A 15,987-nucleotide genomic window follows, 5' to 3' on the forward strand; every position below is an offset into this window, starting at 1 on the left:
TCACAGATAAAGAAAAGTGTTTGGGGATGTTCAGAGGGAGCCTTCTGTGTTTGTGTTTGTATCCACTGACTCTGGTCTTATCACTGGAAAGACTCTGGCTCAATCTTCTAACTCTCTCTTCAGATATTTATGTGCTTTGATGAGATGCCCCCTTGAGGCTTCTGCTCTCCAAGCTGAGTAGTTCCATCTCTTTCAGCCTTTCCTCACAGGAGAAATGCTTAATCAGCTTCGTGGCCCTTTGCTGGACTCACACCATCTCTTTTTATAAGGTTAGAATTACAGATAGAGAAATAACAGTTTAAAACAATTCCAGTCTACTTCATGCACTCTTGATTTGTCTTCCAGCAATTCATGGAGAATAGCAGCATAACTGCTTGTTACAATGAACTGGTTCAAATAGAACACGGGGAGGTGCGGTCTCAGTTCAAATTACGGTATGTATATTGCCACATAGTCTACATAATTGCATCAGGTTCCTTTCTGCTTCTTCCCAGCTATGTGTTTAAATGCTGTGCATAAGTATGCTATAGCCTTATTTCCTTCTTCTGTGTATTGTAAAGGACAGATTTAAGTGCCTTAGTAACTTAGAAAACTTGGTCTGCGTGTGTTTCATTGATTGAGGGTTAAATAATGACTTTCTTTAACCGATATTGAATTTGACAACATTCTATCAGCCTTTACTACCAGTATTGCAGACAGGGCAAGATCCTTTAGCAGAAGTACTGTGGAATTATAACTTCAGCTCATTTAAGTGCAGGGGTAGCACTTTTGAAATGCTGTCTTGTGTGTAATGTTTATGGGCTGCAAACTTGCATTCATGATCTCACGTGTGTGAGATTTCATATTTGTTAGCCTGAGCTGAATGCAGTCTTGATCTGGTTTTTCATACCCTGGCTTTATTCATATGTGAATATGTCAGCTATAGAACTGTATGGGAAAAAAAGCCCTAGAAGTTGAATGAGATAGAGTAGAATTTTGAGCACACACCATTTTTAGTAAGTTTTTTCCAAAGCTCGGCAGAAAAATAAAGCAGCTGTGAAGTTTTACAGGTTAATTATATGTTACAGTGTTGATGACTTGGTTTGTTGTTCAGTTGTAAGAGCAACATGAAGTGGCTGACTTCTGCATTAAGTCAGCATACATTACAAACATGACTTCATATAAGAAAGTTTAAGCTGTCATTCATACACAGTGCTTCTAGTTTATGTTTCATTTCAAGAACAAATGCAAATGCAGTTTGAGCATCTCTGTATAAGTAGTATCAATTATGGATGCAGATAATTAAAACTCAAACACAAGGGTCATGATTCATATTGGTTAACATGTTTTGCTGCAAGTTTATTTGTAGCCATCACCAAAACGGTCTTAAAATTGAAAGGAAGCAACATTAGTCCCCATCAGTGTTTCATCCAATTTAAAGGGAGGGGGATTGAAAGGTCTGATCTAACTGGGAAAATAATGCATGAATGAGGGAGTGGTGTCATGGACAGGGCTGTGACTATCTAAGCCACGGGACTTGCCTAAGACATCTGATTTTCTGGGGACTGATGGGGTACATCTTTCAGAGAAGAGGAAGAACATCTTTGTCAACAAGCTTTGCAGTCTAGTGAGGTGGGCTTTAAACAAGGGTCACCAGGGGAAAGTATCCTCAATCCATCTCACATTAAGGCCAATGACACTAATAGGCACACTGGAGCTGGACTGCATGTTGAGAAGAGAGCATCTGAAGTGCTGGATAATAGAACTCCAGCCAGTAAATCTGTTTCAATGAGGGCCTGAGGTAAATGCATCTACACTAATGTATGGAATGTGGGGAACAAGCAACAAGAGCTATAGACGTGTGCCTGCCTGCAGGACTGTGATGTCACCTGGCATTGCTGAGATGTGGTGGGATGGCTCTCACAACTGGAGCTTAGGAATAGACAGATACAAGCTTTTCAAGAAAGACAGCAGGCAAGGAGAGGGGGTGTTATCCTCTACATCAGCGACCAATGGAGTCCATGGAGTTCCACCTGGAGGTGGATGGAAAGCTGGCAGAGAGCTTATGGGTTAGGGTTAAAAGGAAGACAAGGAAAGGAGACATTATAGTGGGGGTCTGCTACAGGCCACTTGGCCAGGAAGACTGAGTGGATGAAGCCTTCTATAAACAGATAGGAACAGCTTCATATTCACAAGTCCTGGTGTGGTAGGTTGAGAGAGGGCTTAGCTCTCCCTCCTCCACAGAGTAAGAAACCACAACTAGCCCAGTCGAAGAGCAAGCTATATATTTACAAGCATATATGGAAAGCAGGTTATATATAACAGAATATATACAGGTATTTACAATATATACACAGAAATACACAGCAAAGAGAAATAATACAACAAAAATCCCTCCCCGAGGGAGGGATCCCCTCCTTGGAACCCCCTCTCTCCCCCCCTACCTCCCTTTTTCCCCAAAAAGGGGTTAGAGAGAGAGAAAGGCAAGTTACTGAGGAAAAGAGTTGTTAGTAAGCTTCAAAAGCCCATGCAGGATTAGTGTTTGCTTATCTGAAGGCCAACTCCAGCAGTTTGCAGAAGAAGCAGGCAGGGAGAACAGGCTGAAACCTCCAACTCCCCCAACTCCCAAACCGAACTGAACTGAGGAAAAAAAAAATTCCAACTGCTTCACAATCTAAAGCTGCATTTTTGTTTATCAACCAATGAAATTCGTTTAGAATATCGGAATGTTTTGGTTCTAGTACCGAAAACATTAGCCAGTGTGTTCCAGCAGTGTTTGTTCTTAAAGGCACAGCCTCAAACGACCACACCTGGTTGTCATGGGAGATTTCAAGCACCCTAATACCTGTCGGAAGGGCAACACAGCATGACACCAACAATCTAAGAGGTTTCTGGAGTGCAGAGATGGTAACTTCCTCTTCCAAGTGGTAAAGGAACCCACAAGAAGAGGTGCTGTGCTGGACCTTGTCCTTATCATCAAAGAGGGGGTGGTGAGTGATGTGAAGCTCAAGGGCATCCTTGGCTGCATCGCCCATGAGCTGGCAGAATTTAAGATCCTCAGGGTATCAGAGAGCGTGTGTAAGAGGCTCACTAGTCTGGACCTCAAGAAAGAAGACTTCATCTTCTTCAGAAATCTGCTTGCCAGAGTGTCATGGGATAAAGCCCTGGAGGGAAGAGGGGCCTAAGGAAGTTGGTCAGTATCCGAGGACCATGTCCTCCAAGCCCAAGAAGCACTGCATCCCAAGAAAGAAGGCAGCAGGCAAGAAGCTCAGGAGGCTCCAGGACTTCAGTACAAAAAGAAAATATGTAGGGAGTGGAAGCAGGAATCGGCTAACTGGGAGGATTGCAAAGAAGTTGTCCAAGCAGCCAGGAATCAGGGATTAGGAAAACAGAAGCACAAATAGAATTAAATTTGGCGAGGGACATGAAGGGGAGCAGGCAGAATTTCTTCAGCAACAAAAGAAAGGCTAGGAAAGATATGGGACCTCTGTGGAAGGAAAATGGAGACCTGGCCACAAGGGATACAGAGAAGGCTGATGTGCTTCACTCTTCACTGGCAAGGGCTCTAGCCACACCACCAAGTTCCCGAAGGTATGGACTGGGAGAAGGAATATCTGCCCACTATAAGCAAAGACCAGGTTCAAGACCCACTAAAGAAACTGAATGCACAAGTCCGCAGGGCCCAATGATATCCATGCATGGGTCCTGAGGGAAATAGCAGATGAAGTTTCCAAGCCATTCTCACACAGAATCAACCAGGTTGGAAAAGACCAAAAAGTCCAAACTATTGCCTAATACCTAACACCTCATAAGAACTAAACCATGACATCCAATCCTGTTTTGAACGCTTCCAGGGATGGGGACTCCACCACCTCCCTGGGCAGCCCATTCCAATGGCCAATTACTCCTTCTGTGAAGAACTTTCTCCTCACCCCAGGCCTAAACCTCCCCTGGTGCAGCTTCAGACTGTGTCCTCTTATTCTGCCACTAGTTGCCTGGGAGAAGAGACCAACCCCAACCTGGCTACAGCCTCCTTTCAGGTAGTTGTAGAGAGCAGTAAGTGGCTTTAAGCTGGAAGAGAGTAGATTTAGACTGGATATTAGAAAGAAATTCTTTACAGTGAAGGCAGTGAGATACTGGAACAGGTTGCCCAGGGAAGTTGTGGATGCCCTCTCCCTGAAATTCTTCAAGGCCAGGTTGTATGTGGCCCTGAGCAACATGATCTGGTGGAAAATGTCTCTGCCCATGGCAGGGGGATTGGAACTAGATGATCTTTGAGGTCTTTTCCAGCCCAAGTCATTTCATGATTCTGTATTCTACTGACAGTCCTTTCATCCATATTGTTTATGGAAATAGTAGTAATTTTGGTTGCTTTTGCTCTCTTGAATGTAGTTACATAAACTGTGAGCCTACTTACTTTTAGCTTATGAAAATAATGACACTCCATAAAATGCATTCAGTGTTACCATGTCTTCTGTATATTGCTAATACACATTGTGTGTATTTAAGTGTATGTGTGTATATTCACATCACCTCTGAACAACCTTTGGTAGCAGTGCAAAATACTATGGGGAAAAAAAAAGGTGGTATTTTGGGGTTTGCTACAGCCACCTGAAAAGAGGTTACAGTAAGGTGGGTGTTGGTCTATCCTCAGCAAGTGTTCCTGATCTGGCAGCAGGGTTGGACTAGATGATCTTTCAGGGTCCCTTCCAGCCCCTGAGATTCTGTGATTCTGTGATAAATAACTCGTGACAGGACAGGAGGAGATGGCCTCAAGTTGCACTAGATTGCATATTTAAGAATTACTTTACTGAAAGAGTGATCAAGCATTGGAATAGGCTGCCCAGGGAGATGGTGGAGTCACCTGGGGTACCTGGAGATGTTCAAAAAACATGTAGACATGGCACTTCAGGGCATGGTTTAATGGCTGTGGTGGTGGTGGGTTGATGGTTGCACTTATCTTAAAGGTCTTCTCCTACTGAAAATCTGTGATTCTATGAGAATGCTATTTGGTTGTAACTTGTTCTTCAGCTGTGTGGTTTAATTAAGTGAGGAAGAGTATTGCACTGTATGTCTGTCCCACTGGGTCTCTGATCTGTTTGCTGTCTCAGTAAGTCTTCCATACAGCTATGTAGAAGTAAAAAGGAAGAGAGAATATTTTCATAAAGTTAATCAATGGAATTAAAACCAGGATCTTTCAATAGTTCAGATAGAAGGGACATGTGGTAAAAAAGGACCAGCCAAAGAAAGCAGTTTGTAAGGTCATGTCAGCATTCAGAAAGTGTCTTTCCTTTCCAAGTGAGAACTCTACTTATCCACATAGCTGCTTCTGGCTTGAAGTTTTGTTGGACATCTTTGAAAGTTGTGTATTAATCAAAGAGGATATGGGCTGGCTTGGTTGCTAAATCAAATGGAAACAGTAAGGTTTGGGTAGTGAAAATACAGCTACATGTTTTCTTGCAGAAAGTTTATGTAATGGTGTTTGTTAGCAGATGGTGTAATCAGATGGGCATCTACTATTGAGAAAATCTGTTTTTTCACACAGCACAAAAATCACACTTCAAAGCTGGCTTAGGCAGCTAGGAAATCACTTTTACATTTACATTAGGAGCTGATTTTATTACATCATCTGTAAACAACACTTTTTCCTTCAAATCCTCATCCATGCAGCTGCATGTCTGTGTCTCTGTGCATATTTCTTTGTGTGTCCTATTTGGTTTTGAGTTACTTCCATGGAGAACTATCAGTGTCCTGTATTTCTTTCTTAATTCTCTGGTTATGGGTATTCAAACCCCACTAATCAGTTTGTAGGAAGATGTTCCTTTTAGGTAGTAGTTGTATAGAAGAATGTTTATGGGTGGTGTTTATGCATGCTGCCATGAGACGTACAGAGAAGGTAATTAGTTTGTGTTTAGTGCAAACACAGATGAAGTATTGACATAGATCAATGTAAGTATGCCTGGGTTTCTTAAGCATGGTGTTTGGGTTTTTGGTTGTTGTTGTTTGTGGGGTTTTGGGTTTTTTTCCTTTCTAGTATTGGAAACTTATGTTAGTGTCATCCTGTGTAAATTACAGTTTAAACAACTCAAACTTTGTAGCAAGAAGGTAAGGCTTTTTCTTTCTTGCATTAATTCAAGGATAGCTCTGAAAAAAAATGGAAATTTGAGATAATTTAGGCCCTTAATAAAGATCAGTGTGGTAGGTTGAAGTTTTCCCCCAGCATTAACTTTCAGCCAGACTAACTCAGAAGCAAATGAAGCTGTATTTACAAGCAAAAACTACACTCGACAATGGAATGCAATGTTTATGTACAAAATATACAGTATTTACAGTATTATACATATATTTACAATCAGCAAACAACAGGAGCCCCCCGCTGGTCAGAAAGACCAGAGAAGCCTATTCCACTTCCCCCCCAAACTCCCCTCTCCCAAGACAGAGAAAGGAGTTGAGAGAAAGCAGTGGGTTAGACTTATCCCAAGGTCAGCCAGTGAAGCAGTAACAGCCAAGATCAGAAGAGAAAAGGAAGGGAATGTGAAATGGGAATGCAAAGAATTGTTATGATACAGCTCCTCTCATCCCAGATATTTATCCAATGAATTTGTTTAGAATGATCTTTTGTTTTCTTTTTTACACCCAATAGTGATTTATTTCTGTTTCTCTACTTTTCTGATCAAAATCTGCAGCTAAATTTCAAAGGCATAGCTTAAAACTGCCACAGCCAGAATGTGTGGAAATAAAGTTACTGAATTATGGTAGGAAAACTTGTACTTTTTCTAACCAGGGCTTTGAGATGACTGAAATTGTTTCCGTTGGCTATGTTGTATTACCACTTCTTCGACAGTGCCAATCCATTTGCTGTATCAAAAACTTTGTGTGTATCTGTTGGTGACTTTTAGGTCCCTATATTTTATGGTCACAAAACTTTCTATTCTGATATAACAGCCATTTGTTATTTTTACTACTAATTGTTAGTTCCTGTCTTGGAGAAAGAAATGTTAAGATGCTGCAGTACCCGTGAGTGCTTCTACAATGTGATCTGCAGTAAAAACATGTTAACAATGGGAATGTTAGAAGCTGAGTTTCCTGACAAATCATAATGGAGATAGTGACATGGTTTAGTCAAAACAATATGCTGCTTTGTGACTCATCTACTGATAAGTACAGTATGATACCATATTTACAGTGCGCAGATTGGTCTAACAACAAAATTAATGTGAATCTTTTGCTCATTTCAGGGCTTGTAATGCAGTCTTTGCAGCATTAGACCATTGTCAGGAAGCTGTAGAAATAACCAGTGAAGATCATGTCATTCAGGTAGGGGAGAAAAAGGTAACTCTTTTGTAGAACTTGGAAGGAGGAATCCCAGAGGGATCATTGCTCTGTAGTTTCTGTTCTATGTCAGTATTTTAGTTTTGTGGCCCATTAGGAAGCTATTTTCAATGAACTGCCCCATTTCTGGGTGGGGCACATTGACAGCTGCTGAGTTTTTAAGACTTTACCTTCAGCAACTTTATTTAGATTGTAATTATTTGTACAGTAATGGTGCTTACGGTAAAACCAGCATGAAATCTGTAGCAGAAGCAAATAACTTGTACAGTGAGGAGTTTTGTTCTCTTTCTCAGCCTTCTGATACCTGATTACTTACTGCCTTCTATGTCCAGCTCCTTACTTAAATGTTTCATAATATCTGTATGTGAGAAACACCGTGGTTATGTCTTTAGATGTATAACTTGTCTAACTTTAGATGTATAACTTGCAATCCTTTGATAGTTGCCCATGAGGAGTTGTCCATTAAGTACATTCTTTTTGTGTGTACTTTCTAAAGTTCTTTTGTTTTGGCAGTATGTTAACCCAGCCTTTGAGCAGATGATGGGATATCACAAGGGAGAGCTGATTGGCAAGGAACTGACTGAACTACCAAAAAGCGATAAAAACTGTGCGGATCTTTTAGATACTATCAACACATTTATCAAAAAAGGAAAGGTAAGAAAATAGAATAAACTAATATTAAATTGCTTTAGGTTTCTATTCTGCTTTATTTTGAATGCTCTAGGTTTAAGAGCAGAATATGTGGTTAGTTTTCATGAATACACATACAAGACTGGAATTCGACTCCTCAGATGTCTTAGGAGCGCCATAGCCCATGCCTCCAACAAGTGACCACAGATTTCTGTATCTTTGCTGTAGGATCTTACAGAACTCCTCTGCCAATCTGTTGGCTAAAGATCAACATAAGAATATTTTCTGTGTTTCTGTTTTGCTTAGAGCTCATGGAGCTTTTGTTAGCTGCAACATAGTAATATGTCCCTCCATCAGTCTCTCTGGTGGCTGCATCATCTGCTTCAAGGTTTAACCCTTCTGTCTTAATGGCCAAGCCTTCACTGACTGGGTGTGTTAAGCACCATGTGGCTTAATCAATTGTGGCTGAAATATATCACCACCCAGTCAGTCTTACTTTTATAGCTATAGTTAGAATGTCTGCAGTGCACTGTAAACTCACTATTGTGATGGTGACAGGCCACCAAAGTGCTACATCACAGAATCACAAAAACCATGCAGTTAGAAGACAGTTCAAAGGTCATCTAGTCCAACTGTCAACCAAGCACTGAAGGGTCAGCACTAAACCATGTCCCTAAGCACCATTCCACACACTGCTTAAGCACCTCCAGGGATGGTGACTTCACCACTGCCCTGGGCAGGCCATTCCAATGTTTGATAATTCCCTCTGCAAAGAGGTTGACACCATATGGGTGAAGATTACAGGGAAGACAGGGGAAGGTGATGTTACTGCAGGGGTCTGCTACAGGCCACCTGACGAGCAGAACCAAGCAGATGAGGCCCTCCATAGGCAAAGAGAAGTGGCTTCACATTCACAAGCCCTGATCCTCATGGGGGATTTCAACCACCCTGACATCTGCTGGAGGGACAACACAGCTAGGCACCAGCATTCCAGGATGTTCCTAGAATTCATAGATGACAACTTCCTCCTCCAAATGGTAGAGAAACCAACAAGAAAAGGTGCTATGCTGGACCTTGTTTTGTTCACAAATAGGGAAGGGCTGGTCACCAGTGTGAGGCTCAGGGATAACCTTGACTGCAGTGACCATGAAGCAGTAGAATTTAAGATCCTCAGAGCAGCTAAGAAGACATACCCCAAGCCTACAACCCTGGACTTTAGGCATGCAGACTTTGATTGCTTCAGGGGTCTGCTGCCCAAAGTATCCTAGGACAAAGCCCTGGAGGGAAGAGGAGCCCAGGACTACTGGTTGGTGTCAAAGATCACCTGCTCCATGCCCAGGAGCAAAGTATACACACAAAGAGGAGGGCAGGAAAGAATGCTAGGAGACCTGGCCGGATGAGCAAGGACATGCTGGCACACAAAAAAAACTCTACAAGGAGTGGAAGAAAGGACAGCTGCAATGGGGGCATAAAAGGATGCTGCCCAAGCAGCAAGAGACCTGGTTAGAAAAGTTAAAGCTCAGTTAGAATTAAATCTAGCCAGGGAGATCAAGTGGAACAGTAAAAATCTCTGTAAGTATAGTAATGGAAAAAGAAGAGTAGGGAAGGTGTGAGCCCCCTCAGAAAGGAAACAGGTGACCTGCTGACAAGTGACATGGGGAAGGCTGAGGTTCTCAATGACTTCTTTACCTCAGTCTCCACTGGCAAGGCTCCAACCACACTCCCAGAATAATGGAAGATAATGGCAGGGACTGAAGAAGGAACTGCCCATTGTGAGTGAAGATCAGGTCAGTGGCCATCTGAAGAACCTGAAAGTGTTCAAGTCCATAGGATCCAATTAGATACACCTGCAGGCACTGAGGGAGCTGGGGGATGCGGTTGCTAAACTGCTTTCTATCATATTCCAAAAGTCCTGACAGTTCAGGGATGTCTCCACTGAGGGGAAAGGGGAAACATAACTCCATTTTCAAAAAGGGAAAGGACAACCCACGGAGCTATAGGCCAGTCAGTCTCACCTCTGTGCATGGCAAGATCATGCAGCAGACCCTCCTGGAGGCACTGCTGAGGCAGAAGACTAGCAAAGAGGTGACTAGGTCCAATCAGCATGGCTTTACCAAAGACAAGTCCTGCCTGACAAAGCTGGTGGCCTCCTATGACAAGGTCACAACACTAATAGATGAAGGCCAAGCAAATGATGTCATTTACCTGGACCTGAGCAAAGCCTTCCACACTGTCCTGCACCACAACCTGGTCTCCAAGCTGGTGCAGAATGGGTTTGATGGATGGACCACTGAGTGGATAAAGAACTGGCTTGATGGCCAGGTCCTTGTCCAAGAGGAGGCCAGTGAAACGAGTTCTTCAGGGGTCAGTACTAGGACCAGTCTTGTGGCTTCCTGGGGACGTGGTGGAGTCACTATCATTGGAGGTGTTCAGGAGGAGACTTGATGGGGTGCTTGGTGCCGTGGGTTAGCTGTTTAGGTGGGTTGGATTGGTTGATCGGTTGGCTGCAATGATCTTGAAGGTCTCTTCCAACCTGGTCTATTCTATTCTATTCTATTCTTTTCTATTCTATTCTATTCTATTAACATCTTTGTTGGTGACATGGACAGTGGCATTGAGTGCACCCTCAGCAGGTTTGCTGACGACACCAAGCTTTGTGGTGCAGCAGACATGCTGGAGGGGAGGGATGCCATCCAGAGGGACCTTGACAGGCTGGAGAGGTGAGCCCATGACAACCTCTTGAGGTTCAACAAAAGCAAGTGCAAGGTCCAGCATCTGTGTTGGAGCAATCCCAAGCACTGATATAGGCTAGGCAGAAACCAGCTTGAGAGCAGTCCTGAAGAAAAGGACCTGGGGGTGCTAATGGATGAGAAGCTCAACAGGAGCCAGCAGTGTGCACTTGCAGCCCAGAAAGCCAATCACATCCTGGGCTGCATCAGGCAATAATGGAATGCAATGAATATGTACAAAAATCACAGGTCAAGGGAGGTGAATCTCCCCCTCTATTATGCTCTGGTGAGACCCCACCTGGAGTACTGCATCCAGTTCTGGAGCCCCTATTGCAGGAATACAGAATTAACCAGGTTGGAAAAGACCTTTGAGATCATCAAGTCCAACATATCACCCCGCACCATTTAACCAACTAAACGATAGCACTAAGTCTCTTCTTAAACACTTCCATTGATGGTGACTCCACACACACCCAGCCCGTTCCAATGACAAATCACTCTGAAGAATTTCTTCCTGACATCCAGCCTAAACCTCCCCTGGTGCAGCTTGAGACCGTGTCCTCTTGTTCTGGTGCTGGTTGCCTGGGAGAAGAGACCAGCCCCCACCTGTCTACAACCTCCCTTCATGGAGTTGTAGACAGCAATAAGGTCACCCCTGAGTCTCCTCTTCTCCAGGCTTAGCAACCCCAGCTCCCTCAGTCTCTCCTCATAGGGCTTGTGTTCCAAACCCCTCACCAACTTTGTTGACCTTCTCTGGTCACGTTCCAACAACTCAACATCCTTCCTAAACTGAGGGGCACAGAACTGGACACAGGACTTGAGGTGTGGCCTAACCAGTGATGAGTGCAGGGGCAGGAGGACTTCCCTGTTCCTGCTGGCCATACTGTTCCTGATGCAGGCCAGGATGACATTGGCCTTGGCCACCTGGGCACACTGCTGGCTCATGTTTACTATCAACCAGTACCCAGAGGTCCCTTTGTACCTGGCCGCTCTCCAGTCACTTTGACCCCAGCCTGACCCTGGACTTGTTAAATGCCATCCTGTTGAATTCCACCCATCTGTCCAGCCTGTTGAGGTCCCTCTGCAGAGCTCTCCTACCCTCTAACAGATCAAGTCCTGCCCCAAGCTTGGTGTCATCTGCAAATTTACTGATGATGGACTCAATGCCCTCATCTAGATCATCACTAAAGATATTGAAGAGGATGGGGCACAGAACTGATCCCTGGGGGACACCACTAGTGACTGGCTGCCAGCTGGATGTGACACCATTCACCACTACTCTCTGGGCTCGGCCCTCCAGCCACTTCCTAACCCAATGCAGTGTGCTCCCATCCAAGCCATGGGCTGACAGCTTGGCCAGGAGTTTGCTGTGGGGGACAGTGTCAAAGGCCTTGCTGAAGTCCAGGTAGACTACATCCACAGCCTACCCCACATCCACCAGGCAGGTCACCTGATCATAGAAGGAGATCAGGTTGGTCAGGGAGGACCTGCCCTTCCTAAATCCATGCTGGCTGGGTCTGATCTCTTGGCCATCCTCTAAGTGCTGTGTGATTGCACTCAAGATGACTGTTCTGTAATCTTGCCTGGCACTGAGGTCAGGCTGACAGGCCTGGAATTCCCTGGTTCCTCCTTCTGGCCCTTCTTGTGGATGGGCATCATGTTGGCCAGCTTCCAGTCATCTGGAGCCTCTCCAGTGAGCCAGGACTGTTGAAAAATGATGGAGAGTGGCTTGGCCAGCTCATCTGCCAGCTCTCTCAGCCCCCTAGGATGGATCCCATCTGGTCCCATGGACTTGTGGGGATCAAAGCGGCTAAGGAGGTCTTTAGCTGCTTCCTCCTGGATCACAGGGGAACTATACTGTTGCCTGACTCCATCTGCCAGCTCAGGAGGCCAGTTGTTCCAGAAGACAACCTATCTTGCTATAAAAAATTGAGGCAAAGAAGGTGTTAAGTACCTCTGCCTTTTCCTCATCTTTAGTTACAGTATTCCCCTCCATGTCCACTAGGGAGTGGAGGTTGTCCTTGCCCCTCCTCTTGCCATTAATATATTTGTGGAAGGACTTTTTGTTGTCCTTCACATCAGTGGCCAGTCTGAGCTCTAAATGGGCTTTTGCTTCTCTATTTTTTTTTCCTACATGACCTAGGAACATCCTTAACGATTTCATGGGTTACCTCTCCTTTCTTCCAAACATGGCTCGAGGTGAGGAGAAAGTTCTTCACTGAGAGAGTCATTCATCAATGGAGTCACCACCCCTGGAGGTGTTCAAGAGGGAATTGGATGTGGCAGTTGGTGCCATGGTCTAGTCATGAGGTCTGTGGTGACAGGTTGGACGCAATGATCTTTGAGGTCTCTTCCAATCTTGGTGATACTGTGATACTGTGATGATACACCCTCTTTTTTTAAGGGAAACCTTAATTCACCCAGAAGTTCATTGCCCATCCAGGCTGGCCATCTGCCCTGGCAGCTCATCTTCCAGCACACTGGCACAGCCTGTTCCTGCACCTTCAAGATTTCATTCTTGCAGTAGGTCCAGCCCTCCTGGACCCCTTTGTTTTTAAGGGCTGTTTCCCAAGGTAACCTTCTGCATTAGTTCCTTGAGTAACCTGAAGTCCGCCCTGTGGAAATCCAGAGTGGAGGTTTTGTTGCTGCCCCTCTTAGCTTGACTGCATATTGAAAACTCTATTATTTCATGGTCTCTGGACCCCAGACAGCCTCCAACCACCACATCTCCCAACAGCCCTTCTCTGTAAAAAGAAGGTCAAGCAAAGCCCTGGTAGGCTCACACAGCAGCTGGGATAAGAATCTATCCTCCATACTCTCTAAGAACCTCCTAGACTGCCTCCTCTCTGCTGTGTTAAGTTCCCAGCAGATATCAGGCAGGTTAAACTCACCCATAAAACAAGGTCTGGTGATCCTGAGACAGCCTCTAGCTGCCTATAGAATAATTCATCAACCTCTTCATCCTGGTTGGCTGGTCTATAACAGACTCCAGCCAGGATGTCAGCCTTGTTGGTCTTCCTCCTAATTTTCACCCACAGGCACTCAATCTGATCATCTTTCATCTCTAATTCCATGGCATCTAGAGCTTCCCTGATGTACAGGGCCACCCCTCCGCCCCTTCTCCCTGAAGAGCCTGTAGCCATCAATTACAGTGCTCCAGTCATGTGAGTCATCCCACCACATTTCTGTGATGCCAACTACATCATAACTTTCCTGCTGTAACAAGGCTTCTGGCTCCTCTTGTTTGTTACCCATACTGCATGCATTAGTATATGTGCACTTCAGCTGGGCTGCTGGTTTCGCCCCTGACTCCAGCTTACCACCCTCAGGCTCCTGTCTGGGGGGCCTGGTTTCAGCCCCTTCCCCCTTCAAATCTAGTTTAAAGCCCTGACAATGAGATCTGCCCACTCCCTTCCTGGAACCCTTTTCCCTCATGTGCTAGGATCTTTCTCCCCCTCTGGGACAGATATGCTCCATCTGTTGCTAGTGGACCCAGTGCCACAAAAGTTCTCCAAGATCGAAATACCCATCTGGATGTGCTGGAACAAGTCCAGAGAAGGGCCACAAGGATGATCAGAGGGCTGGAGCACCTCTCCTATGAGGACAGACTGAAGGAGTTGGGGCTGTTCAGTCTGGAGAAGAGAAGGCTCTGAGGAGACCTAATTGTGGCCTTCCAGTATCTGAAGGGGGCCTACAAGAAAGCTGGGGAGGGACTTTTTAGGATGTCAGTGATAGGAGTGGGGGCATGGAATAAAACTCACAATGGGTAGATTCAGATTAGATGTTGGGAAGAAGTTCTTCACCATGAGGGTGGTGAGACACTGGAACAGGTTGCCCAGGGAGGTGGTGGAAGCCTCATCCCTGGAGATTTTGAAGGCCAGGCTGGATGTGGCTCTGAGCAACCTGCTGTAGTGTGAGGTGTCCCTGCACATGACAGGGGGGTTGGAACTAGATGATCCTTGACGTCCCTTCCACCCCTGACAATTCTATGAGTCTATGAAGTATTTCCTAGCATCCAGCCTGAACCTTCCCTGGTGCAGCTGGAAACCATTTCCTCTCATCCTGTCACTTGACACCGAGGAGAAGAGGCTCACACTCTCCCTTCAGGTAGTTGTAGAGGGCAATAACATATCCCTTCAGCCTCCTCCTCTCCAGACTGAACAACCCCAGCTCCCTCAGATGCTCCCCATAGGCCGTGTGCTCCAGGCCCTTTACCAGCCTTGCTGCCTTCTCTCTGGATGCACTCCAGAACCTCAATGTGCCTCTTGTAGTGGGAGGCCCAGAACTGAACTCAGTACTCAAGGTGTGGTCTCACCAGTGATGAGTACCGGGAGACCATGTGGCTCAGGTGGTAGCACGTCAGCCCTTTAATGGCAAGGCTGTGAGTTCCAGCCTGCAGTGTGCAGGAGTGTTCCCACTGGGCAGCAGGAGCAGGGAAGTCATTGTGCCTCTGTACTCTGCATTGGTTAGGCCACACCTTGAGTCCTGTGTCCAGTTCTGGGCCCCTCAGTTTAAGAAGGACATTGAGACACTTGAACGTGCCCAGAGAAGGGCAACAAGGCTGGGGAGAGGCCTTGAGCACAAGCCCTATGAGCTCAAGCTCCTCCTATGAGGAGAGGTTGAGGGAGCTGGGATTGTTCAGCCTGGAGAAGAGGAGGCTCAGGGGTGACCTCATTGCCCTCTACAGCTACCTGAAAGGTAAGGTTATAGCCAGGAAGGGGTTGGTCTCTTCTCCCAGGGAACCATTGGAATGGGCTGTCCAGGGAGGTGGTGGAGTCACCATCCCTGGAGGTGTTCAAGAGGAGATTGGACATGGCACTTGGTGCCATGGTCTAGTCATGAGGTCTGTAGAGACAGGTTGGACTCGATGATCCTCAAGGTCACCTTAGTTATACTGTGATACTGTGATGATCGCCAACCTGTTCCTGCTGGGCACAGTGTAATGCAAACCAGGATGTCATTGGCTTTCTTGGCCACTTACTCACACTGCTGACTCACATTTAGTCCACTGTCAACCAGAACCCCCAGGTCCCTCTCCAAGTTGCACCTTTCCAACCACACATCCCCAAGTCTGTAGCTTACCATGGGGTTGTTGTGATCCAGGTGGAGGACCTGGCACTTGGCCTTGTTGAACTTCATACAATTAGCCTTGGCCCATTGGTCTAACCTGTCCAGGTCCTGCTGCAAAGCCTCCCTTACCCTCTCAGTTACCCAGTTTGGTGTCATCTGCAGACTTACTGAGGGTGCACTCAATCCCCTCATCCAGATCATTGATAAAGATATTAAAGAGGACAGGCCCTAGTACTGAACCCTGGGG

General features: G+C 45.6%; 1 protein-coding gene across 1 annotated transcript in view; it reads left to right on the forward strand.

Moving 5' to 3' along the window:
• Positions 1-15,987, forward strand: part of PDE8B (phosphodiesterase 8B) — an 89,964-nt gene that overhangs the window by 47,205 nt on the left and 26,772 nt on the right. The window contains exons 6-8 of the mRNA XM_054178449.1: positions 346-434; positions 7,218-7,296; positions 7,825-7,965. Of these exons, the coding sequence (XP_054034424.1) occupies positions 346-434; positions 7,218-7,296; positions 7,825-7,965 (309 nt within the window). The remainder of the gene's footprint in view (positions 1-345; positions 435-7,217; positions 7,297-7,824; positions 7,966-15,987) is intronic.

The sequence above is a fragment of the Dryobates pubescens genome, chromosome Z, assembly GCF_014839835.1.
Source record: "Dryobates pubescens isolate bDryPub1 chromosome Z, bDryPub1.pri, whole genome shotgun sequence".
NCBI lineage: Eukaryota > Metazoa > Chordata > Aves > Piciformes > Picidae > Dryobates > Dryobates pubescens.